This window comes from Takifugu flavidus, chromosome 14, assembly GCF_003711565.1.
Source record: "Takifugu flavidus isolate HTHZ2018 chromosome 14, ASM371156v2, whole genome shotgun sequence".
In the NCBI taxonomy this organism is placed as follows: domain Eukaryota; kingdom Metazoa; phylum Chordata; class Actinopteri; order Tetraodontiformes; family Tetraodontidae; genus Takifugu; species Takifugu flavidus.
The window spans coordinates 1,669,225-1,694,925 of NC_079533.1; the positions used below are offsets into that span (position 1 = coordinate 1,669,225).

A 25,701-nucleotide genomic window follows, 5' to 3' on the forward strand; every position below is an offset into this window, starting at 1 on the left:
CACAGTGGTTCCACAACATAGAACAATAAACCACTTTGAGAAAACGTGCAACATGAACCCAAAATCCTGTTGGTGTCCTGTGATCCTGTGTGGATTTAGTTAATTATTTTTAAAGTTTATTGTCTTAAATAATACCAAAATATCCAGCTGTAACCTGGACTGTTGAACAACTCTAATGACTCTAAGAGCTTTTCACCTGTCACAAAAATGTCGCTCTTCCTGCTTTGTCTGAACAGAATACTTTCACTTTTAAAACCTAATCAACAGCTTTATGGCGTATATATTACTACCATTAAAGCATTCTGGGAGGGTTTAAAGTTCTTTTAGGATCAGTAGCAAAGAGCAGAAAAATAAACTAAACTTCACTTAGAAAGACTATTCAACTATAACTAAAGCCAGACTATAAGAAAGTTAAATAAGACCTCTTCATTTATAATGTATAATGATGTTTTGTGCTAAAACTAAATATGAAGTCTTGTTGAATTTTCTTAAGCCAAGAATTCTTCAGCTCTATGCAGCTCTTCAATAGTCACAAAAATGTTTTCAAATCTTGATTTTTATCTCCAAACACAACTGTCAATTCTTTTCAATAATGCTCTTCGTTTACTCACCTTGTCGGTCTTCAGTCTTCCTGCTTAGTCTGAACGGAATACTTTTAAAAACTGGTTTGTTGGGTTCCCAGTTTCTGGGACCGTTGTTGCTGGTGTCTACCTGCAGGGGGCGTGGAGGAGCCGCTCATCAGCAACAGCTGGCCCCGCAGATACACGCACCTGCGGTCTCTCTTCAATCTCCCGTTAGATTTAAGGACAGAACTCCCGTCTGCCAGCGGCGGAGGGTTTTCGTCCTCATCGCCAAACCCTGACTTCTGTGGCTTGACTATTTTTGGTTTTGGACTCTCTCGAGGTCTCTCCGCCTCACTGTGAACGCGGACCGAACTGTTCTGGTTCACTTTAAAATAAAGACGCTTTTCGGACACCATTCTCCATCATTATTCAACCTGGTTAAATAAATAAGATTTATGATGCTTGACAGATTTTAAAGACTTGTAAAAGCAGCATATTTCTGCAGCCCTGGAGTCCAGGAGGAGCAGCAGAGGTCAGAATGTGTCTCCAAGGTAGTTTTCTCTGTCAACTGGACTGGGTTTCTTCTCTTGAAGACGTTTCGCCTTCTATCCAGAAGGCTTCTTCAGTTCTTCAGCATCAGGTTTATTGTCTGACGGCATCAGTGTCTCTGGTTGCATCTGTCTGAGGAGCATTGTGAAACCAGGAGCAGTGTAAATGAGAGGGGGGGGGGCGGGGCAGTGAGTGGATGCTGCATTCATCAAACACACAATAGTCAGAAGAGAAGAAGGAAGAACAGAAGCCCGTGTTCCTCAGTGTTGGTGTGGAGACGCCTGTTTGGAGGAGCAGGAAGCAGGCTGGACTCTTCCAGCTGGCTTTAATGCCACTTCTCTTCTGAGAACCTCCCAGCAGCTTTCTCTCCACCATCTTTTTACGCTGAAGGTTTTTGATCATTTCAGGTCAGATGTTCTTGGACTGAGGTTAAAAATGTTTGTTCTTGTGCTCGGAGCGAACCGACGATCCTCTAAAGTCAGGCATCCTAAAGGTGGATGTTTTCTGAGGCCTGGAGGCTTTAAAGTGGCACTTTTACCCACTTGTCCTCGTTCTGCTGGAAACTTGATACAAAAACCTTTTCTGGAGCTTCATGTTCTGCTTTTTTGAAGGAATGAAATGGTTTCATCAGCGCTGCCGGGGGCTGAGCAGGCTTCATAAATCTGAAGCTCTGAGATCCTTTAAAGATCTCCTGGAATCAGCAGATGGGGGTTTGATCAAAAACTGTAAGAATCAGTCAAGCTATCAAATCTTGACTCAGTCCAAGCGTGAACCAGTCCATCCAGAGCTGATTATGGCTCAGCCAGGAGGAAAGCACGGCCTGGGGGGGTTCATATGGAGCAGGCACACTCTGGCTCTATTGCTACTGAAAACAGCCCTTCAGCACAGCAGCCTGTAATACAGTTCTGGAGAACACCTGTTCCCAACAGAACCTGTTTAAAACGGGACCAGTAAAGATGCCTGGCGTGACCACGACCACGGGGAGAGAGAGAGGAGGGGGGCAGAGACAGGCGGTAACGCCGCTGCCCACCGATTCACCTGGAAACAACAAAAACCTCAGCAGCTTGGACCCAATATGGCAGCGTGTTCCTCAGAAATGCTCCTCAAACTCTCCCCACAGCTTCATTGCTAAACAGGATTTGGGTTTTTTGTCCGTGCTGAATGGAAAGTGTTTGTCCTTTGATGGTCCAACAGGACCACGATTTGGATGGATGGATGATTTGATGTTATTGAGAATAAAACAGCTGAAAATGGAAGCAGAGATGTTTCAGAGCACCAGAGTTCAGAAAGAGTTTCTAATCAAAAACCGCCTGTTGGGAATGATGAATGGATGCATTTTTATTCATCTGGTGAATAAAAGACTACGTGGTGTTAGACTGATTATTAATTATAATTGTTAGACTGGTGTTGGATTTAAAAAGTCTCAATATTTGCCAACAGCCGCACGCTTTAAGAATTTACCCCGTGCGTAAATAATTCAGAATGAAGAGGGGCGCAGAAGAAAAGGTCGTTCCTCTACGTTTCTGCAGCGACATCACAGTTGTAGAGGGTGTTAGCGGGCGCTAACCAGAGCACAGCTCACTTCCCTCCCGCCGCTGATGCTAGCTGCAGATTCTTAAAGAGTTTCCCCGTTGAAGCTTAAGGGATCCCTCCAGGGCCGGCCGGGGCGAAGGGCCTGTCATCCTGCCTTATGAAGTGCAGCAGCTTCTTTCTTCTCCTCGCCCTGCCATATTTCTATTTAGCAGGTCTGCGGCCGTGCAGGCTTCAGAAAAACGGATCAGAGTGGATGGTTTGTGAAAAGGGAGGCAGCCGCGGTGAATATGCACTCGCCAAATCAACGCCCAGGACGCACCCTGCGGAGGTCAAGGTGAACCCAAACGGGATCCGCGTGAAGCACAGGGAAGCACTCGCTGCTCCTTCCTGTCGCGCCCGCCGTGCCAAAGGTTCCCTGTTTATCTGTGAGAGGGGACAGCGAGCACGAGTAATACCCCACGTGCACCCCCACGTGCACGCGTGGGGCGGCGTTCTGCGTCTCTTCCGAGTTCAAGCGGCCTCTCTTGCTGCCCGTACGCTCGCGCCTCCTTATTTAGATTAACAAACGTAATAAATCCATCATTCAATCCGCATCCATTGTGGAATTGATCCACTTCAATTCCAGGAAGTGCTCTTTGTTGTAAACACAGCATTATTTATCAGGAAGCCAAAGTGTCGTGTCTCATTAAGGACAGCTAAATGTGATTTGGAGTAAATATGGCGCATGGATAGCGCGATTTACATCGGCTTATTTATTTGTGATCCCGCTATTATGGAAAGCATGGTAGCAATCTCATCATCATTCATTCTGTAATTAACTCCCTCTTTCTTATCTGCTGGAAGAGCGTCTTAATTGCCTCCCAAACCAGAGCGCCGCCCCTCCCCCACCCCTGCAGCTTGATGGAGGAGGAGCTACAGCTTCATTTAATGTTCAGTCATTAAAGAACCTTTACTGTGGAACCCTAACTGCTCTTCAAACAACACCAGGAATAACATCTGGGCCCAAACACCGGTTCGGGGACGTTTATAGCCGCGTTACTGGGTCAAATAAATCACGCTAACGCCAATAAAGCGTTAAATTTAGCTTCGCTGGCACGCTGTGTGGTTCAAAAACGATGACACTTTAAACTTAATGGCAGCAACGATCCCATTACACATGCCCCAACACACACACGCTAATGTTCAAGCACACGTGTAGCGCCACACACCCTGCCTCACAAGTTCCAGCCAACACTGAGTGATGCCGCTGCATCTGCATGATGTTTTATTCATGCTATCAGGGCTGTATCCATTCACGAGTGATCGTATTCCTCTGCGGGCCTCCTGAGCAGGTCTGCCTCAGATATGGGACAGATCCGACCGGAGGGGGGACGCGGCGCCGCAGGACCTATCGGAAGCCGTCATACTGGTCAGCAGCAACGCTAGCAGGAGCGTGAGGCACGTCCCAGGGTGGGAAGGTGTGCATTAGCATTAGCAACAGATGGCTCATCTGCACGTCAACAGGAGCAAAGCTCGATCCCTTGAAGAAGTTTTGGAAGGTTTTGGAAGAGTCCAGGCCTCTTCCTGCCCTGACCAGATGGCTTTTTATCCTCTCACCTCCCCAAAGCTCTTCCTTATCACTGAGCCTAAAAACTGCCCCCTGTGGCTTTTTATCTGCATTCAGGGAACTCGATGCCCACTAGCAGCTCCCCGATACATGATGGGATGTACCGTCCTAATTGCCAGAATCAGTTTCTTACCAATATTGAATTGCTGCACATTAAAAGGCTGAATCCTGTCCGCCTGTTTAATGACTTAGCAGCCTTATTCCGGGTGGGTGGTCACTCTGGGATTTGATCGTGCTACTGCAGCAAAATGTGGTTCATCTGGAGCCAGCGCCAGGAACAGCCAGAAAGGGGGGACGCGGGCCCCAAAAACCCACCCTGCGCGTCACATTTTAGCTTTGCACCACTTAGGCCACTTTCTAAACCCTGTCAGCTCGCCTCTCCTCTCATGTGACCATCGCGAGTAGCGAGCCTGACTCAGCCAATCCGAGCCGGGGCCAGCTGCGGGATGGAGGCGCACCGCCGCGCAGGACGCGCGTTCTCACCGCGGGCGGAAACGCGGCGGCCGCGTCCGGCAGCGTTTGGATGGTGCCGGATGTTTGGATGGTGTCCACCCCTGTGGGCCTGACCTGTAGAAACAGGCCCGAGGCGGCACCTATCTCCCCCTAGAGGAAGGCAAGTGTCACTACACCATATCTGACCGCCGCCGATGCTACTTTTGGTGAGTGCGATGCTACACAACGCTCATAATCTGTGGCAGCTAGCAGCGCAGCGGCAGAGATCGCCTCCCCCTCCACCTCATTTGCTAACAAATATCAGCTGGAGCGAGTGTCTGTCTTAGGCTATTAAGTGTAAACTTATGGATTAAACCCGTTCATTTATCATTCCTTTCATGTTGACGTCGTTCTCTTTCTCATCTTGAAGAAGAAAAATCAAAGAAGAAAAAAAACAAAAAAAACCAACAGCATAAAATACATGAAAGCTAATTAGCTGTTTTCCTGGAGCTGGAGCTTTGCTAGCTTATTAAGTTACAATTAAAGTCACAAGAACTGGAGCTCGTCAGGAAATCGGGGTCACGTCGAGGTCAGAAAGGGGAAAAACTGTCTCCGGAAAAGCTCCGGCTGTCGGTGGCGGAGCCGGAAGAGGTGTGAAGGTTCTGACGATTATCGAGGGTCCAGAGATGCCGGCTCACAGAGAGAGCTGCCTCGGAACGGGAAGGAAAGCTTCACGGAGGCCGAGAGGACGGTCCGATAAGGCGTCTTCAGTCCTTGCCAGGGCTTCCTCTGTGCTGGAGGAGTAATCATAAAAGGCAGGAACAGAGAAGGTTCGGGAAGAGTCGCCCTTTTATTCCAGCCAAGACAAAATAGAAGCATCCGTCCAGCCGCTAGCGCTCAAAACCCCTGGAAGTTTAGGAATTATTAATGGGATTAAGCCTTAAGGAAGCTGAAGCCTGGGACAAACCCACGTTTCCCTTTTTTTTCCCTTTGAAAAAAAAAAGCCTTTTTTCTGCAGCAGATCATCTTCGGGGATCCGGAATCTGACTGACTGGTGTTGTCAGCCTGGAGGGAGCGGCGGCGGCGGAAGTGGCCTCCATCTGTCAGCGGGGGGTCGGAGCGCCGCCGCCCGCCGGCAGAAACCACACGTCTAATGGAAGAGAAGAAATATTATCGATACGGCGGCGTCTGTGATGAGAACATTTTACTATAATTCTGTATTGTTTTGACTCAGGATGGAGACGCCGCGGTTAGCCGTCGCTGCCCGTTTATTAGCAGGAAACTGCTCCGGCCGACGGGCGTCCGGCGGCGTGACGAGAAGTGCGAGATATCGGGCGGCGACTCGGCGCCGGCCAGCAGTGGATGACGATAAATCAAAACGCTAACTGGGCTCCCGGGGCGTCCACGGCTCATTGTTGCTCATTCCAGCCCGCCGAGTCGACAGAGCGGCGGGCTGGAGGAGCCAGGAAAGCGTCCGGGAGTCCAGGCTGTCGGCAGCGGAACTCCTGGTGTTTTTGATTCCATTAACGACTCAAACCAACCGGAAGACAGGCGCTGATTCCAGTCCTGGAAATCTGCTTATTGTGTCTGGGAGACATCAAAGCTCCATCCAACAGACCGCGATTGGCCGGTTAGCATCACTAGCATGCTAAAGCACATGCAAAGACGTACCTAGCCTGGTCAAAGAGATGATATGATTATGGGATTTATTGTGATGTTCCCTCAGGCTAATCAGGTACCTGAACTGCTCTTCTGAAGGATGGCTGTGGTGTGTGTGTGTGGTGTGTTGTGTGTGTGTGGTGTTGTGTGTGTGTGTGTGTGTGGTGTGTGTGTGTGTGTGTGTGTGCTGAACACTTGAACGTAACAAGCTCATGAAATCTTCCAGGCAGCTCTATAGCTGCATTCGGAGCTGTACCCCTGGGCTAAAGGGCCGCGCCGCGTCGGTGGGAGTCCCGGCGAGCACCAGCGCATGGCCGCCTGCAGCCGGGCCGTTTCTCAGCAGAACCGGGGCCGTTGCTACTGCTCAGCGGTGCGGCAGAGGTGCTGGCCGACACCAGCACCCCGGCTACAAATGCACGATAATTTAGCGTCCGCGCTGAGTGTCATTATCTAAGAGCAGCGCTAAGGTTGGGGTGGTGGTGGTGGGGGGGGGTGTTTGAGGGAGTGAGGGGAGTGAAGGAGTGGATGTGACACCACCTCTGAGGGTAACTGCGTAGAGCGTTACTACGCTGGAGTTTGTACACTGACACAGAATGTGCAGGCTAACAGCTAGCCTGGAACGTTCCCATTACCTTCTGGGAGCTTCCTATAGACAACAAAGCGTGTCCCAGAGGCATCCTGATGTGATAAACACCCGCTGACCCTCCGTGAGCTGCTGCCACAAACCGCAGCCACCACAGCTAATGGAGCTAGTCCCCTGTTTCCAGGTTAGCGTCTAAACACGTCTGTTCGTGGTGAGAGGAAAACATACTCACGAACAGAAGTGACCTCGGACTCTCTCTCAGAGCGCCGGACGCACTCTCACACTCTCGCATCCAGGTCGGAAAAAAAACAATTTTATGGCTTTTCCACAGTAGTAAAGACGTTCGAAACTAATGAGCAAAGAGCAAAAATAGATCAAAGGTAGAGATTTTAAGATCTAGCAAATGGCAACATTTTCGACACTAGCGCGGCTCCGGAAATGCCAACTTCATTAGCGTCAAGCGGCCCAGGCTTGATGGAAACTAAGCCGCGATTTCAGGAGAAGCCGATATGAGAGGAGAGGATTAGCAGCCTGTCAGCAAGCTGCAGGAGAATTCAGGCAGAGCGCGCCGCGAGGTAGCCGCGAGGTAGCCGCGCAGCATCAAAGTTCGCCTTTATTACAGAATCTAATGAGATTTGCACATGCAGCAGCAAGTAAATCGCCCCATGAGCGTCGCTGATAGCACCGGCTTTTCTAATCACAGCTTCTGGAAACACGTAGCGTCACCGCTAATTTTTAAAATCTGATCTGGCTCCGTTGATCGCGATCACTGACCCAGGAAGAGAAAATGCAGGAAACATGCTAGCTGGTAACGAGCTAACGACGTTCGAGCGAGCCAAGCACGATCCCTTCTTCCTGGCGCTAAAACAGGAGGAGGCTAATTAGATTAGCTTCACTGATTTCTTCTGACATCGCAGCAGATTTTTTAGTTCGAGCTCAAAAGGTTGAGGATTAGCGTTGGATAACCGCAGCGCTACAATATTCAAATTCTACGTCATAATTTCACTTTTAATGAGGCGCCAAGTCATTTCTCCGTGGTCGCCACGGCGACCATCGCCTCGCCGATCGCTGTTACACCGCAGATGGCGGGTAATAAAACACAACCGCGCCGGAAGCTAGAACAAACCCGACAAACTAAATTAGAAACTTTTTACAGGTCTCTGGTGGAAAATTACAAAAAAAGTGTTGGTGTTGGTGTAGCTAGCGTCGATATTCCTTTAGCGTGACAGCAGGAGAATGGAAGGCAACGGCCGTCGATCGTCAGCGGTGATTGTAAGGAGCCGCCGGATCGACTCCGACAATCACCCGCAATTAAATCGATTGGACGAATCTCCAATATGGCGGCGGCGAAACAAAGAGGAGAGCGGCGCGATGAATGATTCACCCGGCGTATCGCCCCTGTAATTTGGTTTGACAAGCTAATGAGGCTGCGCCGCGCTGCATGCTAATCGGCGTGCTGTATGCTACAGTTCCGGCTACTGAGGGAAAATAAAAAGGAGGGCGCCAAAAAAAAGCTGATCTGGATTAAAAACAAAGGAATAAAAAGTCGCGTTTTCATCCATCTGTGAAATAATCTCACATTTGTTCCCATCTCCGGCTCATCTGGAACATCTGTCCAGAATTGCATCCCATCTCCCTTCTCCAAAACACCCCCCCCTCATTTTCTTTCATTTCATTCCAACCCTCAAATCCATCCATCTGGATACGAGAACGCTCCGAGATTCATGTCCCGCGCTGCAGCGGGCCCCCGGCGTGTTAGCGCCGTCTTTGGCGCCGCGGCGTCATCGGACGTGATGGAGATGCTGGGACCGGTTCTGCGTTCAGGTGGGTCGGAATGTTTGAGGTTTCGGGATTAGAAATGAACTCCGCATTTGAAATATCCCGCTGTTCTCCGGGTGGCTCCCCTGCCAGAAATGTGATCACAGCGAATTGAATCTCAGTTTCTTCGAGTTTTACTTTTAATGTCGTTAGCTGAGTTTTGGAAATTCGTCTGCGGACTTAATGCCGTTTCTGGAAGCCATGAGCCTCTGCTAACAGGTTTGACCTGAATTATATGAATGGCTGCTTTAATATTTGCCTTAAAATGCTAATGTTAGAAGCTAATTCCTCAGTCCCCGTTGTTATTTATTCACTCTTATTTGATTAAACCCTCTCCCCTCAGATCAGGGCTCCAATAACGGAACCCGACCACCAGACGGTGTTAAGACGGGCACGCAGCTAAACTTTGGGATCTCATTTCGCTAAAAGCCCATTATCGTGATCCCTCGGGGGGTGCGGGACACGTTAAATTCCAAACAGAGCAAAGCTCCGCGCCCTCTGAAAACCGGGACAAGCTGCTCAAATAAAGGCAAAAGCACAAATGCTGCGACCTGTTCGGCCTCATCGGGTCTCGATAACGGACCGCCGGGAACCCGGACCAGACGAACCCGCTTCGGATACGTCTTGGTTTGGGGAGCTTCGTACAAGAACATCGGCTGTTCCACCAGGAGAAGAAGCCCAAAAGTTCCTCTGGGTCACATCAGGACAACATCTGGTTGAGCCACCATCTAAAAACTGGAGATTTGGGTCTATACCACTATAACACACACACACACACACACACATCAGTATCAGTGTTCCAAATCCTGTTTTCTTTTTCTGCCAGCTCTTCCTCCAGCGATTACCCCTCATCTTGCGCATGTCCCGCCCTGCTGAGGCAGAGCCGTACTGGGATGGAGCGTTACCGTGGCGATCCAGCTCAGTGGGCTACATTGCCTCGGCTGAGGAGTACGACAGTGTGAAGTCCCGCAGTGAGCTGATGTTTGAGAAACAGTCTGGGAGACACGGACTGGTGACCCGAGTCACACACGCTGCCAGGACGTTTCCAGAAACATTTAAACACATGAGATATAGAAGCATCAGTAGCTTCATTTGAGTTCTGAGCTTTGGTGTCTGTGTGGAGCTGTGAAACCACAAGAAGAGGGAGGAGCCATCAGCTGTACGCAGAGATCAAGCCGGCTGTGGATGGAGCCACTACATCATTAAACACATGCGCAACAAGAACGACGACAATGAGCTCAGAGGGTTCAAACAGAGTCCTCAACCCAAAGTCTGATTTAAAAAGATCAAAAGTGGCGTAAATGTCTGGTCCTGACAGGAGAAGGATAACTGGAGCGGCATCGCTCGTACAGTAGACCGACTCTGCCTCTTCCTGGTTACCCCGGTGATGACCTTTGGCACCGTAATCATCTTTCTGAGGGGAATCTGTAACCAACCTCCTCATCTGCCCTTCAAAGGAGCCCCGCATGACTCCAGAGAGGAGAACCCACGCCTGCTGTGATGCACACACACAGCCAGGGCTTTTTCCATCCCATCGCTTCTCTGGGGGAAATGTTGCATTTCTTTATCTTAATAACAACAAATCTTTAGTTTGTTCTATAGGAGCTCCATGTGTTTAGTGTCAAAGACTTCTTAGATTGTGTTCATTGCTGGCACATAAAGAAAAATGCTTTGATTTTACTAAGTGACACAAACCCATCTCAACACGGTTTTTATATCCTCTATATATTGTGCGTCGTCTGTGTAACTGTTGTGCTTTATTTCTGCTGGCTTCTTTAATGGGATGTAAACCAGCCTGACATAATACCAGTTGAGTGCTTTATTTGATGTTGCCAAAGGTTTAAAAACAGCCTGACAGAATAAGAAATTGTGAAAATTTAGAGGATGAATTATACCTGGTGGTATCTGATCTTCGAATGGCAAATTTTAGAGTATTTTATAGGGAAGTGAAATAATGTTTGGACCTCTTATCAGGCAAAGAGAAAGTTGCTAAGAACTGCTCTAAAAACACCACCTCAGGGGGACGTTGAAACGTCAATACGTGGATTCATACATTTAGAACTGGACGTTGCACCAGAACTGGAAGCGCGGACTGATACATTTTTAACAGCGGTCCTGCTTCAGCCCTCCGGGGCTTAATAACAAAATACGAAAAATACGAACATTTTAATTTTGGAAACATTGTTGTCGGTTGTTCAACTTGCCGGCTTTCGCTAAATTGCTAAATACACGCTAGCATGCATGTTTTAAGCTATGGTAGCGGTATGTTTTACCATGCCCGCGCCCTATAATCCGGAGCGCCTGATGTATGTGTTAAATACAGAAATAGCACCGTAACTGAGGCGGCACCTTTTAATACGGTGCGCCCTTTGGTCGCGAACATACGGTATATAGAACATAGGGCACGTTTGTGCGGGATATCACTCCGCGTCTGCGCAACGACCACAACCTCCTATCTTTAGTATTGCTGCGCCAACTGGTGGTCTTCTGGGTTGAGGATAACGGTGATCTATATGTAGCTATATGTAGCTATAGCGTCATTGGCCTCCACTCCAGCCACTCCTGGTAGTTCCTCAAAAACACTGAGTTTCTAGTGGATGCACAATCTGTGGAAGCCAACATAGAAACTTCTGAAGAGCCAAAGTTCTTGCATAAAAATATAGTCCCCAATTAGGTTGTTTTGTTATGACACGACCCCGTCCCCATTATCTTAAGAGAATATAAAAGAATGAGTGGAGACAGAAGAGAGAATGAGACGTTTTTGGCGCGTGTCGCTCTTGATTTTGTGTTTATTTTTGCAGTAAACTTAAAGGAGGCCTTTTCACTTTATGTTTGATTAAATTTAAGCTGATATTCCATTCTTGACATCTTTAAATTTACAGTATTCATGGGAGTTTTATTTGGTCATTTTGCTTCTTTTTATTTCCTATTTCCCACATTATTCATAGTTTTTATTAGATTGCAATAAATCCTATAACATTGAACAGACTGACTAAAGTCAAATGACCTGCGGTTCCCACCGATAGCCGTCATTCTGATGGGTTTTTGCTGGCTGCAGCTGAAATATTCCAATGCTCCATGTCACAGAGACAGTAAATACTAAACCCTAAAGATTCTGAAGGCATGATGTAAAATAGTAACGTATAACACAGACATTTGAAGAGACAATTAAGAGAATGTTTCCATGCTTCTAAGAGTGGCCGAGGAGCCATTTAGAACTTTATAAAGATGCATTGTGTGATACCAGGAACTAATTTAACTTCAAGGCGAAGCTGCTTCTGCTTTGTCGACCATCGACTGATCTCCTGAAAGTCCACCAGCGCTTTTTAAAAACTGAATGTTTCATCTATGGAGGGAGTAGACGGCAGATGTTTCCACAGATGCTCTTCACCAGTGGTCAGTGAGTGATGCAGCAGATGAGCGGGAGTTGACTGGCTTCAACCAGCTACTGTCTCAATGTCTCCAGCCCATAGTGTGGATTCTCTACGAGAGCAGACAGGAGCTTCACTCCTGAATCCTGCAGATGGTTCTCACCCAGGTCCAGTTCTCTGAGATGGGAGGGATTGGACCTCAGCGCCGAGGCCAGAGAGTCACAGCTGATCTCTGATAACCAGCAGCTCCTTAATCTAAATAAAGAAGGGAAACTTTTATAAGGTTATAAGTGAAACCAGTATTCATCTGAAAGGTTAATCAAAGGCATGATCTGTAAATATTTAATTTAGTTACAGGTTAAAAAATGATAGTAATATGTAATGACCACAATTCCAACCTCTCAGGTTTGCACTGTTCCAGAGGAGAATATATATTGTTCTGGCCCTCACTCTTCCCAGGTTCTCCCACCTCTTTCCCTCCCATCTCATCATGGAGATCCATCTCACCTGTGGCTCATCTTTAAAGGCACAACCTGTCTTTGATGACTTCCTGTCTCCTCACCATCTCCCTCCTCGTTGGCTGGTGTCTACCAGGCACCCTCACCTAGTTTTGTCTAATTTTGGTTACCATCTGTCGGCTTTTTCATTGTCCTTAAATCAATTTATCATGAATAAGTGGTCCCCGTGTGGCCCCCCCTCCTGAAGGAACTGGGCACAACACACACACTCAGAAAGTGTGAGGACCCTCGGATGGAATAATGGACATTTTTGAGAATGGTGTTTACCCCAGAGTTTCCAGTGGCAGTTTGGAAAGTGGAGAAAACCACAGAGCAGCTTCACTCCTGAATCCTGCAGCTGGTTCTGACCCAGGTCCAGTTCTCTGAGATGGGAGGGATTGGACCTCAGCGCCGAGGCCAGAGAGCCACAGCTGATCTCTGATAACCAGCAGCAATTCAATCTGAAAAATGCAGGATAAGGTTATACGGTGCAGGTCTGCATGTGTATCTGCGTCAGTACTAAACCTACGTTAGTTCTTAGTTGGGTCAGACCTGAATTCATGATATTACAAGGAATTTTTTTAATGTGGTGCATCACAGCAGTGTTGAGAACAGCCTCACTTCACCATCTTAGCAGCTGGTATATAGGTAGAAAAATGAAGACTGACCTGAGCCTCTCCAGTTTACAGTTTGGACTCTCCAGTCCAGAACAGAGCCGCTTCACTCCTGAATCCTTCAGCCGGTTCCAACTCAGGTCCAGTTCTCTGAGATGGGAGGGATTGGACCTCAGCGCCGAGGCCAGAGAGTCACAGCTGATCTCTGATAAACTGCATTCCTTAATCTAAATAAAGAAGGGAAACTTTTATCAGGTTATAAATGAAACCAGTATTCATCTGAAAGGTTAATCAAAGGCATGATCTGTAAATATTTAATTTAGTTACAGGTTAAAAAATGATAGTAATATGTAATGACCACAATTCCAACCTCTCAGGTTTGCACTGTTCCAAAGGAGAATATATATTGTTCTGGCCCTCACTCTTCCCAGGTTCTCCCACCTCTTTCCCTCCCATCTCATCATGGAGATCCATCTCACCTGTGGCTCATCTTTAAAGACACAACCTGTCTTAGATGACTTCCTGTCTCCCTCACCATCTCCCTCCTCGTTGGCTGGTGTCTACCAGGCACCCTCACCTAGTTTTGTCTAATTTTGGTTACCATCTGTCGGCTTTTTCATTGTCCTTAAATCAATTTATCATGAATAAGTGGTCCCCGTGTGGCCCTCCCTCCTGAAGGAACTGGGCACAACACACACACTCAGAAAGTGTGAGGACCCTCGGATGGAATAATGGACATTTTTGAGAATGGTGTTTACCTCAGAGTTTCCAGTCGGCAGTTTGGAAAGTGGAGAAAACCATAGAGCAGCTTCACTCCTGAATCCTGCAGATGGTTCTCACTCAGGTCCAGTTCTCTGAGATGGGAGGGATTGGACCTCAGCGCCGAGGCCAGAGAGTCACAGCTGATCTCTGATAAACTGCAGTATTCTAATCTGAAAAATGCAGGATGAGGTTATACGGTGCAGGTCTGCATGTGATCTGCGTCAGTACTAAACCTACGTTAGTTCTTAGTTGGGTCAGACCTGAATTCACGATATTACAAGGAATTTTTTTAATGTGGTGCATCACAGCAGTGTTGAGAACAGCCTCACTTCACCATCTTAGCAGCTGGTATATAGGTAGAAAAATGAAGACTGACCTGAGCCTCTCCAGTTTACAGTTTGGACTCTCCAGTCCAGAACAGAGCCGCTTCACTCCTGAATCCTGCAACTTGTTGTCGCTCAGGTCCAGAACCCTCAGATGGGAGGGTTGGACCTCAGAGCTGAGGCCACAGAATCACAGCTGGTCTCTGATAACTGCAGCTCCTTAGGCTAAAATAACAATTATTTTGAGAGAAGACAAATAAAAATCAACGTGTACCAGAGCAAAACACAGCTTACAAGCAACAAACCTCTGGTCCTGCACCGGCTTATCTGCCATATGTTCCTATTTTGGGTTCTTTCAGGGCGGTTGGACAAGATCTCCACCGTATGTAAAGTGTGTGTAGGTCAAAATACCTTCCAAGTTTGTGAGACCACATTTCTCAATAGCACTCAACTCTTTTCAGGAGTTGGGACAAAGCGACCCACTCCTGATAGCTTGTGGGCGATGCTGCAGCGACCCTGCAATCCCTACACTCTCTGGTGAAACCAAATCAAAGACACTGCTGGATGCTGGAAGGGTGGCTATAGTCTGGACGCATCGTTCCCCTGACTGCACATTTCTTCAACAATGATTGGCAGCTGGTGTCACTTGTTCTCCAGATGAGAGAAGGAAAGAGAGCCCCCCCACAGTGTGTTTGATTGCCCCACTGCAAGCTCAATGCTGCCAGAAAACATTGCAGGAGCATCAATTCCCCTCAGGGCATCAACAAGGAGCTCAGGAAAAGGTGCAGCTGCCACCTACTAGAGACAAGCACACTGAGCTGAGATTCAAAGCCCTCTCCTCCCAAGAGAAGAGCTTGTTTGTTGGAGGCTCTTCTGGGCGATACCTGGTGCCACAGCTCCAGCTCAGCCCGTCTCTGGAGCTGAGGTGGAGCTTAGCAAGTTTCATGGTTCTCCACCACTTCCTCTCGCTGAGGACCTTCTCAGCTGGTGGTTTCTGCTCCACCTTCCAAGTTGAGCAGGTGATACTTCTGCATTCCTGCCACCAGTGTCTCTGCAGAAAGAGTCTTCTCTCCTGTTTTATATTAGATTGTATAAAATTAGGATTTCTGGCTGATGTCTTAGATGTTGTTGACTAAGAGCAGGTTTTTCTTTAATAACATAGAAAGATTCGATGAGAAGAGCAAATGTATATTTTATGAGCTACTTCCACTACTATTATATTCACATACTTCCATATTGTCTTAGATTGCAAGCTGCATTTATTGCATCATTCATAGAAAGTCATATTTGTGAGGAGAAAAACTCAAATAAGGTCATTTTCTTTAATGACCATTACAACAGGAGGAGGCGATGAACAAACAGATTTATATAAAAATGTGTGAAAACTTATGCATGGAAACCTTTTTAAAATGGTTGCATTGTGTAGAATCGGTGTAGAATCAACTTGTTGACTTCTGATTTGGACTCCAATGGAAGTGAGGTGCAACAATTGTGGATGCTGAAAGCTTCAGATCTTCATGAAGGTTTCTGTGGTTGGACTGAGCTGCTGCCCCTTTAAGAGGGAGGCAGGTTTGGGCTTCTGGCTGGAATGAAGCCACCTCAGATGAGAATGACTGCAGGCTTTCGGTACCAAGGTTTAACAGGCTGCTCACTTCACACTTGGGCTTTTCTCTTTTTTGGGATGGGTTTTCTCAGGAGAGAAGGGGCATGGCACACTGCAGCAGCTTTCTTTTTGGGGTTTCTAGTTTTCCTTCTGATCTTTAAAAGACAGGAGAACCATTTTTGATTGGTCTGAATGTTTGGGCGGTTTTGTGGCCAGCCTAAAATAAAACAAGACAAATCTACAACTGATACTTCCTTTCTAGTCATTGATGACCATCCTCACATGGGACAGATTTCCACAACCAATTTAATACTGCAAATCTGTCCTGTGTGGTCTTTTTTCTGAGAACTGTAACACTACGTTTATAACAAAGATCAAACATGGAAACATTTATTGTCTAACTAGTTACACCTGGGAAAGTACTGGATCATCTCTGACTGACCTGAGCGTCTCCAGTCTGCAGTTTGGATGCATCATTGCAGAAGACAGGAACTTTACTCCGGCATCTGTCAGGCTTTTGTTCCAGCTTAAGCTCAGCTCCCGTAGATGAGAAGGGTTTGACGTCATTGCTGAGGCCACAACTTCCCAATGACTCATTGAAAGAACACTACCAGGCAGTCTGTTGTGTATGAAACAAAAATAGTGAGTCAAACTTTGGGATTTCTCATCAACTTATCTGAGATCTACCTCAACACAAATGTAGCTCATTTCCTGGAAAAGCTAAATTCAACACCGTAGAGCAACAGTTTGAACGACCATCAGATCTGAAATGCAACTGAATTATTCTCAACATTTGTCTTATTTTAGAACAGCTCATAATTACTCAATATTTAAAATGATTGTAGCAAATGGTTTAAAGAAACGTGCATCTTTTTATCTGTCTATCGGCTCTTTGGATATTTTGCATTTCATCCAATTTGTACGATGGTGCGTCAAGTCTTAATTCAGCGATCCGATCGATGACATCAGAGTCTCTGGTTGCATCGATTGCCCTCAGCTTCTGTTCTATCTGCCTGTTTCCTTCAAATCATTTTCACTGCACCTTTTGTTGCTAGTGATGAAGTTGCCACCTAACGGGTGTGGAAAGGCTCAAACAACTTTGTGGGTCACATAAAGGCTCCAAACGGAACCGCCACAAAGACCTAAAACACCCATTTAAACCAACGAGGCCGGCTGTTTTTACGTTGAACAGATGAAGCAAAATAGTCACGTGTCATTAGTTAAAATGTGTTTTTCTGTCGTTTGAATACGATGTATACAAACAAACAAAAGTTATTAATGACATGACAGTAATTTCATGATAGTCAGTTAACTTGTGGCTCCTATTATTCCTGCCTTATGTTGGTTTGTCTGGATTGACCTTTGAACTTATATCCAGCCAGTGTTGAACATTTCTGGATGAATTGTTGTTGTTTTTAATTTATGGACGCTGCAATGGAGATAAAGAATTGAAGGAATGACCACTGGAGGGGGTATTGCTACCTGACATGATCCACTCGCTTGATTTAAACGCCGATGTCCGGCCCTAAAAATCTTTACTTACTCGACCTTCCTGCAGTTCCTCACAGCTGGAATCAGGCGACGTCGTCCCTCATCTGAGGTGTTGTACTGCTGCAGGTTCAGCTCATCCAGAACCTCCTCTGACATCTGCAGCAGGTAGGCCAGAGCTGAACAGTGGATCACTGACAGTTCCCTCTCTGATTTCTTCCCTGACTTCAGGAACTCTTGGATCTCCTGATGGACTGACTGATCCTTCATCTCCATCAGACAGTGGAAGATGTTGATGCTTCTGTCTGGGGAGATTCCATCACTGTTCTCCTCCTTCAGGTTGTTGAGGACCTGCTGGATGGTTTCTGGGTGGCTGTTCCTCTGATCCAACAGTCCACCCAAGATCCTCTGATTGGACTCCAGAGAGAGACCATGAAGGAAGCGAACAAACAAGTCCAGGTGGCCATTTTCACTTTCAAGAGATTTCATTAGTGCTCTCCTGAGGAAGTCATCAAGAGATGTGACTGGATCGTTATTTGTGAACGACCATGAAAACAAGAAAAGCGGATTGGTTTCATATATTTTAGGAACTTATTTATAACCGCTGTGTCTTTCCTGGTGTAACGGTGGAACATGTAGACGGCAGCCAGAAACTCCTGAATGCTCAGATGAACAAAGCAGTAGACTGATTTCTGGAAGATCACACTCTCTCTCTTGAAGATCTCTGTACAAACTCCTGAGTACACCGACACCTCGGAGACGTCCAGTCCACATCGCTCCAGGTCTTCTGAGTAGAACATGATGTTTCCTTTCTCCAGATGTTCAAACGCCAGCCGACCCAACTTCAGAAGGAGTTCTTTATCAGCCTCAGTCAGTTCCTCTGGTCTCTGCTTTCCTCCATACTTCTGCTTCTTCCTCTTTATCTGAACCCTCAGAAGTGTGAGTAGAGGTCAGTCAGGGTTTGGGGCAGCTCTCCTCTCTGGTCTCTGGTCATCATGTCCTCCAGAACTATAGCAGTGATCCAGCAGAAAACTGGGATCAGACACATGATGTGGAGGCTCCTGGAGGCCTTGATGTGTGAGATGATTCTCTTGGACAGATCTTCATCACTGAACCTCCTCCTGAAGTACTCCTCCTTCTGGGAGTCAGTGAAGCCTCGTACTTCTGTGATCCTGTCAACACACGAGGGAGGAATCTGATGGGCTGCTGCAGGTCTGGAGGTGATCCAGATGAGAGCTGAGGGAAGCAGGTTCCCCTGGATGAGGTTCACCAGGAGCACCTCAACGGACGATACTTGTGTGACATCAGAGATGAGCTGATGCTTGTTGAAACCCAGTGAAAATCTGCTTTCATCCAGGCCATCAAAGATGAACAGAAGTTTCCAGACAGTCAGATCTTCTGCTCTGATCTTCTGTAATGTTGGATGGAAAACATGAAGCAGTGAGAGAAGACTGTGCTGCTCATCTCTGATCAAGTTCAGCTCCCTGCATGAGAGCGGAAGCACCAGACTGATGTCTTGGTTCTCCAAACCTTCTGCCCAGTCCAGACTGAACTTCTGCACTGAGAAGGTTTTTCCAACGCCGGCGACACCGTTGGTCAGAACCACTCTGATGTGTCTCTGTTGCTCAGATAAGACTTTGAAGATGTCCTGGCACTTGATTGGAGTGTCCTCGATGTTCTTCTTGGAGGTTCTCTCAAGCTGTCTCACCTCATGTTGTGTGTCCACCTCCTCACTTTGTCCCTCAGTGATGTAGAGCTCAGTGTAGATCTTGTTCAGCAGGGTTCCACTTCCTGCTTCATGAGTTCCTTCAGTCACATGTTCACATCTTCTCTTCAGACTCATCTTATGACCTTCTATCACCTCCTGCAGATCACTTCCTGAACATAAGTAAACCAATGATTTCCATCTATAATAAATCATCAACACAACTCCAAATTCATGACATCACAAATTAAATCTCATATTGAACAGTTTTACTTTGTTTGGGCTTCATTTCAGCATCTCCAGATCTGCTTCCAGATTGTGAACAAGAGGACTCTCCTGGTGGAGCTGCCTGGTCCCAGTTTGATAGGATGTGCTCCCCCCTCTCACTATGAAACACATCTCTATTAGTCCTTTGATTTATAGGATGAAAGAACCTGATCAAGACTCAATATTGTTCCAGCATTTATGTCTGAATTCATCTTTCAGTTTAAACCTGATTCTTGTTTCTAATCAACAATATTCACATTAAGTCTGTAACTATATGACTGTCTGAGGTTTAAGTGTTAAACATCTCCAATAATAAACTCACAACCTGCTGCTGTTAACGTGACTAACAGCTGCCACACAAACACATCATCACACTTTAGTTTTCTTACATTGGTCTGAACTTTTGAAGTTTATTGGTCCACCTTTGGACTGGTCACTCTTCAGGGACACCCAGCTGGGCACTGTGGACTCTGCTCTGTCCTCGTCCATCCTGAGGAAACATCAGAAATAGTGATGAGACTGTGATGAAGGTAAATAATCTGTAGAGGTTGGAGTTAAATAATCCCAATTCACTGCATTTTTATCAAACAGGAACATTCTAATCCATTGTGGATAACAACTGAATCAATAAATCAATGATGTCTCTGTATAATTTTCATGTTTTCAGAGTTTAAGCTGCTTTTTTAACTGTTCCCTGCAGTGAGAAAAGAACTGGCACCTTTTCCAGCCCCTCATCCTGCAGCACTGAATGTGCTCTAAAGTTCTTTCCAGAGCAAACGTCTCTGCACTTGCAGCAACATGTTGTAGTCATGGATCCGTGAGGAGAACCGGATACAGGAAACCGCCCCCACTTTGATCCCAAAAGCCAACTGGTGGCCAACGGTGGTCCGGCAACGATGGGGACGCTGGTCCATCAGGCCCACAACACTGGTTTTCCACAGGCCAACATGGTGTGAAAGGACTGTCTTCAGCTCAGCCACTAAATTATCTGGTGCTACATAAACATACTAGTCAGGACTTTTTAACTTCCCTCCTTTGTTCCCCTCTTCAATTATTTCTATGATCCAAGTCCTCAAAGATCACTGCTCTATTTAAAATAGATGAAAGAAATGACACCCACTCCTGCATTTCTTTCACAGTGGTTCCACAACATAGAACAATAAACCACTGGGAGAAAACGTGCAACATGAACCCAAAATCCTGTTGGTGTCCTGTGATCCTGTGTGGATTTATTTAATTATTTTTAAAGTTTATTGTCTTAAATAATACCAAAATATCCAGCTGTGACCTGGACTGTTGAACAACTCTAATAACTCTAAGAGCTTTTCACCTGTCACAAAAATGTCGCTCTTCCTGCTTCGTCTGAACAGAATACTTTCACTTTTAAAACCTAATCAACAGCTTTATGGCGTATATATTACTACCATTAAAGCATTCTGGGAGGGTTTAAAGTTCTTTTAGGATCAGTAGCAAAGAGCAGAAAAATAAACTAAACTTCACTTAGAAAGACTATTCAACTATAACTAAAGCCAGACTATAAGAAAGTTAAATAAGACCTCTTCATTTATAATGTATAACGATGTTTTATGCTAAAACTAAATATGAAGTCTAGTTGAATTTTCTTAAGCCAAGAATTCTTCAGCTCTATGCAGCTCTTCAATAGTAACAAAAATGTTTTCAAATCTTGATTTTATCTCCAAACACAACTGTCAATTCTTTTCAATAATGCTCTTCGTTTCCACTCACCTTGTCGGTCTTCAGTCTTCCTGCTTAGTCTGAAAGGAATACTTTTAAAAACTGGTTTGTTGGGTTCCCAGTTTCTGGGACCGTTGTTGCTGGTGTCTACCTGCAGGGGGCGTGGAGGAGCCGCTCATCAGCCACAGTGGCCCCGCAGACACACGCACCTGCGGTCTCTCTTCAATCTCCCGTTAGATTTAAGGACAGAACTCCCGTCTGCCAGCGGCGGAGTGTTTTCGGCCTCATCGCCAAACCCTGACTTCTGTGGCTTGACTATTTTTGAGAGTTTTCCGAGCGGACTTGTTTTGGACTCAGTCGAGGTCTCTCCGCCTCTCTGTGAACGCGGACCGAATTGTTCTTGTTCACTTTAAAATAAAGACGCTTTTCGGACACCATTCTCCATCATTATTCAAACTGGTTAAATAAATAAGATTTATGATGCTTGACAGATTTGAAAGACTTGTAAAAGCAGCATATTTCTGCAGCCCTGGAGTCCAGGAGGAGCAGCAGAGGTCAGAATGTGTCGGAGCGCGTTTAACTATTGTCTGCAGTTCCAGGCGTGTCCACCGGGTGGCGGTAAAGCACCACATGATATTTCTCCTTTTTGGAACTTCTTCAGCTGCGTTGAGCTTTAAATCTTCACCTGTCGCTCCCTTTAAGCTCTAAACTTTGCGGTTCTGCGTGTAGCTTGTTGGTTTAAATATTTCTGATTTCTGATGACGACTGAAACTGTCAATGACCAATAGAAAGTTCGTCCATTTTTCTATTGTGTCACACATTTTCATTATTTATTGTCATTTTTGGGTCTAAACTGGACCAGTTCTGTGAGCTGTTTTGCTTTTTCTGTGGACCAGATGTTCCAGGCAGGTTCCATCATCGGACACAGACGGAGACAGGTCACGTGACAACAGTCAGCCTTTAGTTCTTTATTACAGGAGGATCTGGTTTATATACAGACACGTATCTGCAAAATACTAAAAAGTTTATGAACCCAAAGTACTAAAAAGTCTACATCCACGCACACGCGTGTATTAAGTGTTTATACACACGTGTGCGCGTACGTGCACACTGTATATTCATCTAATAACTGTTAGTTTCTAAAACACCAAAGTAGAGTCACTGAGGCACGGCTTCACCTCCTTTACACCGAGGTTTCCCTGAGCAGGTGTGATGAACTGTTGCAGAAGGAAAAGCATGGAACATGTTAATAACCGGACACAAAAACACTCAGGTTTATTGTCTGACGGCATCAGTGTCTCTGGTTGCATCTGTCTGAGGAGCATTGTGAAACCAGGAGCAGTGTAAATGAGGGGGGGGGGGGGGGGGGGGCAGTGAGTGGATGCTGCATTCATCAAACACACAATAGTCAGAAGAGAAGAAGGAAGAACAGAAGCCCGTGTTCCTCAGTGTTGGTGTGGAGACGCCTGTTTGGAGGAGCAGGAAGCAGGCTGGACTCTTCCAGCTGGCTTTAATGCCACTTCTCTTCTGAGAACCTCCCAGCAGCTTTCTCTCCACCATCTTTTTACGCTGAAGCTTTTTGATCATTTCAGGTCAGATGTTCTTGGACTGAGGTTAAACATGTTTGTTCTTGTGCTCGGAGCGAACCGACGATCCTCTAAAGTCAGGCATCCTAAAGGTGGATGTTTTCTGAGGCCTGGAGGCTTTAAAGTGGCGCTTTTACCCACTTGTCCTCGTTCTGTTGGAAACTTGATCCAAAAACCTTTTCTGGAGCTTCATGTTCTGCTTTTTTGAAGGAATGAAATGGTTTCATCAGCGCTGCCGGGGGCTGAGCAGGCTTCATAAATCTGAAGCTCTGAGATCCTTTAAAGATCTCCTGGAATCAGCAGATGGGGGTTTGATCAAAAACTGTAAGAATCAGTCAAGCTATCAAATCTTGACTCAGTCCAAGCGTGAACCAGTCCATCCAGAGCTGATTATGGCTCAGCCAGGAGGAAAGCACGGCCTGGGGGGGTTCATATGGAGCAGGCACACTCTGGCTCTATTGCTACTGAAAACAGCCCTTCAGCACAGCAGCCTGGAATACAGTTCTGGAGAACACCTGTTCCCAACAGAACCTGTTTAAAACGGGACCAGTAAAGATGCCCGGCGTGACCACGACCACGGGGAGGGGGGGGGGCAGAGACAGGCGGTAATGCCGCTGCCCACCGATTCACCTGGAAACAACAAAAACCCCAGCAGCTTGGACCCAATATGGCAGCGTGTTCCTCAGAAACGCTCCTCAAACTCTCCCCACAGCTTCATTGCTAAACAGGATTTGGGTTTTTTTGTCCGTGCTAAATGGAAAGTGTTTGTCCTTTGGTGGTCCAACAGGACCACGATTTGGATGGATGGATGATTTGATGTTATTGAGAAGAAAAACAGCTGAAAATGGAAGCAGAGATGTTTCAGAGCACCAGAGTTCAGAAAGAGTTTCTAATCAAACACCGCCTGTTGGGAATGATGAATGGATGCATTTTTATTTAATTTAGACTAATTTTAACATCCTTTATGCCAGTTCCATAGAGCACACACACACTAGCAAAGATGATATCCAAACAGCCAAATAAATGGGAGTCAAAAGAAATCATTTAAAGCTCATATGTCAGAGTCAAGGTCGAGGGTTTTCTATGGCCCCCGGGATGATATTGATTTATTATTAGAACCGGCCCACAGGCCGCAGATGTTTTACACAGGCCAATACTACATTTCCCACAATGCAACGGTGACAGTCTGAGCGGGAGGTGGCTTCATTTAATTATTTATCAGTAGTCATTAGCATAACAGCAAAAGTTAACTTTCAGATACCCATAAAATGGCAAAACGGAAGGTGGACACTGAGAACCGGGGGTTCAAACAAGGTGGGAGTGGGAGCACATGTTCACGGAGGCAGCTGGGAAACCTGGGTGTCTTCTGTGTGGAGAAAGGGTGGCGGTAATGAAGGAATATCATCTGGGACGCCATCATGAAGCTAAACACACGGACAAAGACAAGAATATGGACATGGAACAAAAGCTACAGAAGGTTGAGGAGTTAAAACCAGGCCTCAAATCTGGACAGGCTCTGTTCAGAAAAGCCAAATCTCAAAGCGAGGCTGCTGTCAAGGCCAGTTTGATTCTGGCAGAAGAGATCGCTCAATCAGCCCGGCCATTTCCAGAGGGGGATTTCATCAAACACTGCATGCTTAAAGTTTGTGAGCAAGTTTGCCCAGACAAAAGGCAACTCTTTTTAAACGGGAGCCTGAGCAGAAACACCATTGTTGTCCCTCAATCTAAAAGAGCAGCTGGAGAAAAAGGGGAAAGATTTCATGGCATCTTCCCTGGCTGTGGATGAGAGCAGCGACATTAGAGGGGACTCCAGCCTCAACGTGACAGAGGAGTTTCTGGCGTTACGTCCTGTGCACGGCACAACCACAGGACAGGATTTGTATGAAGAGGTGTCAAGATGTGGAAATGAGATGGAGCTGCCTCGGGAAAAACTGGTGGGTTGGACAACAGACGGAGCACCTGCCATGTGTGGACACAGGAGTGGACTGGTGGCCAAGATACGGGAGAAGATGCAGGAGGAAAACGTTACGGCTGAACTGACAGCTCATCATTGCATCATACTCCTGGAATCGTTGTGTGCTGAAGCCCTGAACATGGAACATGGAATGTTCACCATCACGCACGCAGGGAACTTTATCAGAGCCAAAGGTTTAATTCAGCGCCAGTTCAAGGCGTTTCTGAGCCAGTGGCAAACGCAGCGTGGTGATTTGCCCCATCACACTGAGGTGCGATGGCTAAGCCAGGGAAAGGTGCTGCAAAGATGTTTCCAGCTTCCTGAGGAGATCGGATGTTCTTGGACAGCAAAGGGAAAGACACAACTCAACTCCCAGACCAAAGGTTCTTGTGTGAAACGGCTTTTCTGTGGGACATTCCGAGTCATCTGAATGCAATGAAGCTGCAGCTGCAGGGTCGGGGTGGTGTCCCCTCTGATATGTACAGTACAGTGAAGGCCTTTAGAACCAAACGGACTCTGTGGGAGGCACAGATGCACAAAGGAAACTTGAGCCACTTTCCCAGCTGCCAGACCCTGAAAGAGAAGCTCTCTACCAGCGTGTTCCCGAGCGCACAGTTTGCTGATTAAATGAATGTTCTCGCCGCTGACTTCCCACGCCGAGTCACTGACTTAAAAGCACCAAAAAGCAGGTTTGAACTGCTCAGCCGTCTGTTTGAGGTTGAGGTGGAAAGCTCAGCACCAAAGCTCCAAATGGAGGTGATTGAGCTCCAATGCAGTGATGCCCTGAAGGCAACACATGGGGCAGTGGGTGCTGCGGAGTTTGCCCGTTTCCTCCCCGACACACATCCAGGCTGCTCCAACGTTGCCTGTGTTTGGCAGCACAGACCTGCGGGAACAACTGCTTTCTTTGATGAAGCTGAACAAAACATCACACAGAAGTCGACTTCCTGCTGAACACCTTCACTCAGTTGTGAGGAGTTCCTCAGCTCAGAGCCGGACCCCCAACATTGATGAACTCGTCCAAAAGATGAGACACCACCAAGTATCAGCCTCAAACAAGTGAACATTAAGGTGCAATAACACATTGACAATT

At 46.6% G+C, this 25,701-nt stretch overlaps 1 protein-coding gene and 1 long non-coding RNA gene across 2 annotated transcripts in view; both read right to left on the reverse strand.

Moving 5' to 3' along the window:
- LOC130537297 (uncharacterized) overlaps positions 1-20,205 on the reverse strand; it is a 253,319-nt gene extending 233,114 nt beyond the window's left edge. Inside the window, 6 exon segments of the mRNA XM_057053982.1 lie at positions 16,356-16,532; positions 17,457-17,991; positions 18,027-18,335; positions 18,338-19,279; positions 19,380-19,643; positions 19,994-20,205. Coding sequence (XP_056909962.1) covers positions 16,356-16,532; positions 17,457-17,991; positions 18,027-18,335; positions 18,338-19,279; positions 19,380-19,395 — 1,979 coding nt within the window. The 5' untranslated portion in view covers positions 19,396-19,643; positions 19,994-20,205.
- LOC130537299 (uncharacterized) lies at positions 11,515-14,490 on the reverse strand. The gene is made up of 3 exons (XR_008953592.1): positions 14,364-14,490; positions 13,984-14,157; positions 11,515-12,369 (listed from the first exon to the last, which is right to left on the reverse strand). It is a non-coding gene; the product is annotated as an uncharacterized LOC130537299 (long non-coding RNA).
- Positions 20,206-25,701: the final 5,496 nt, after the last annotated feature.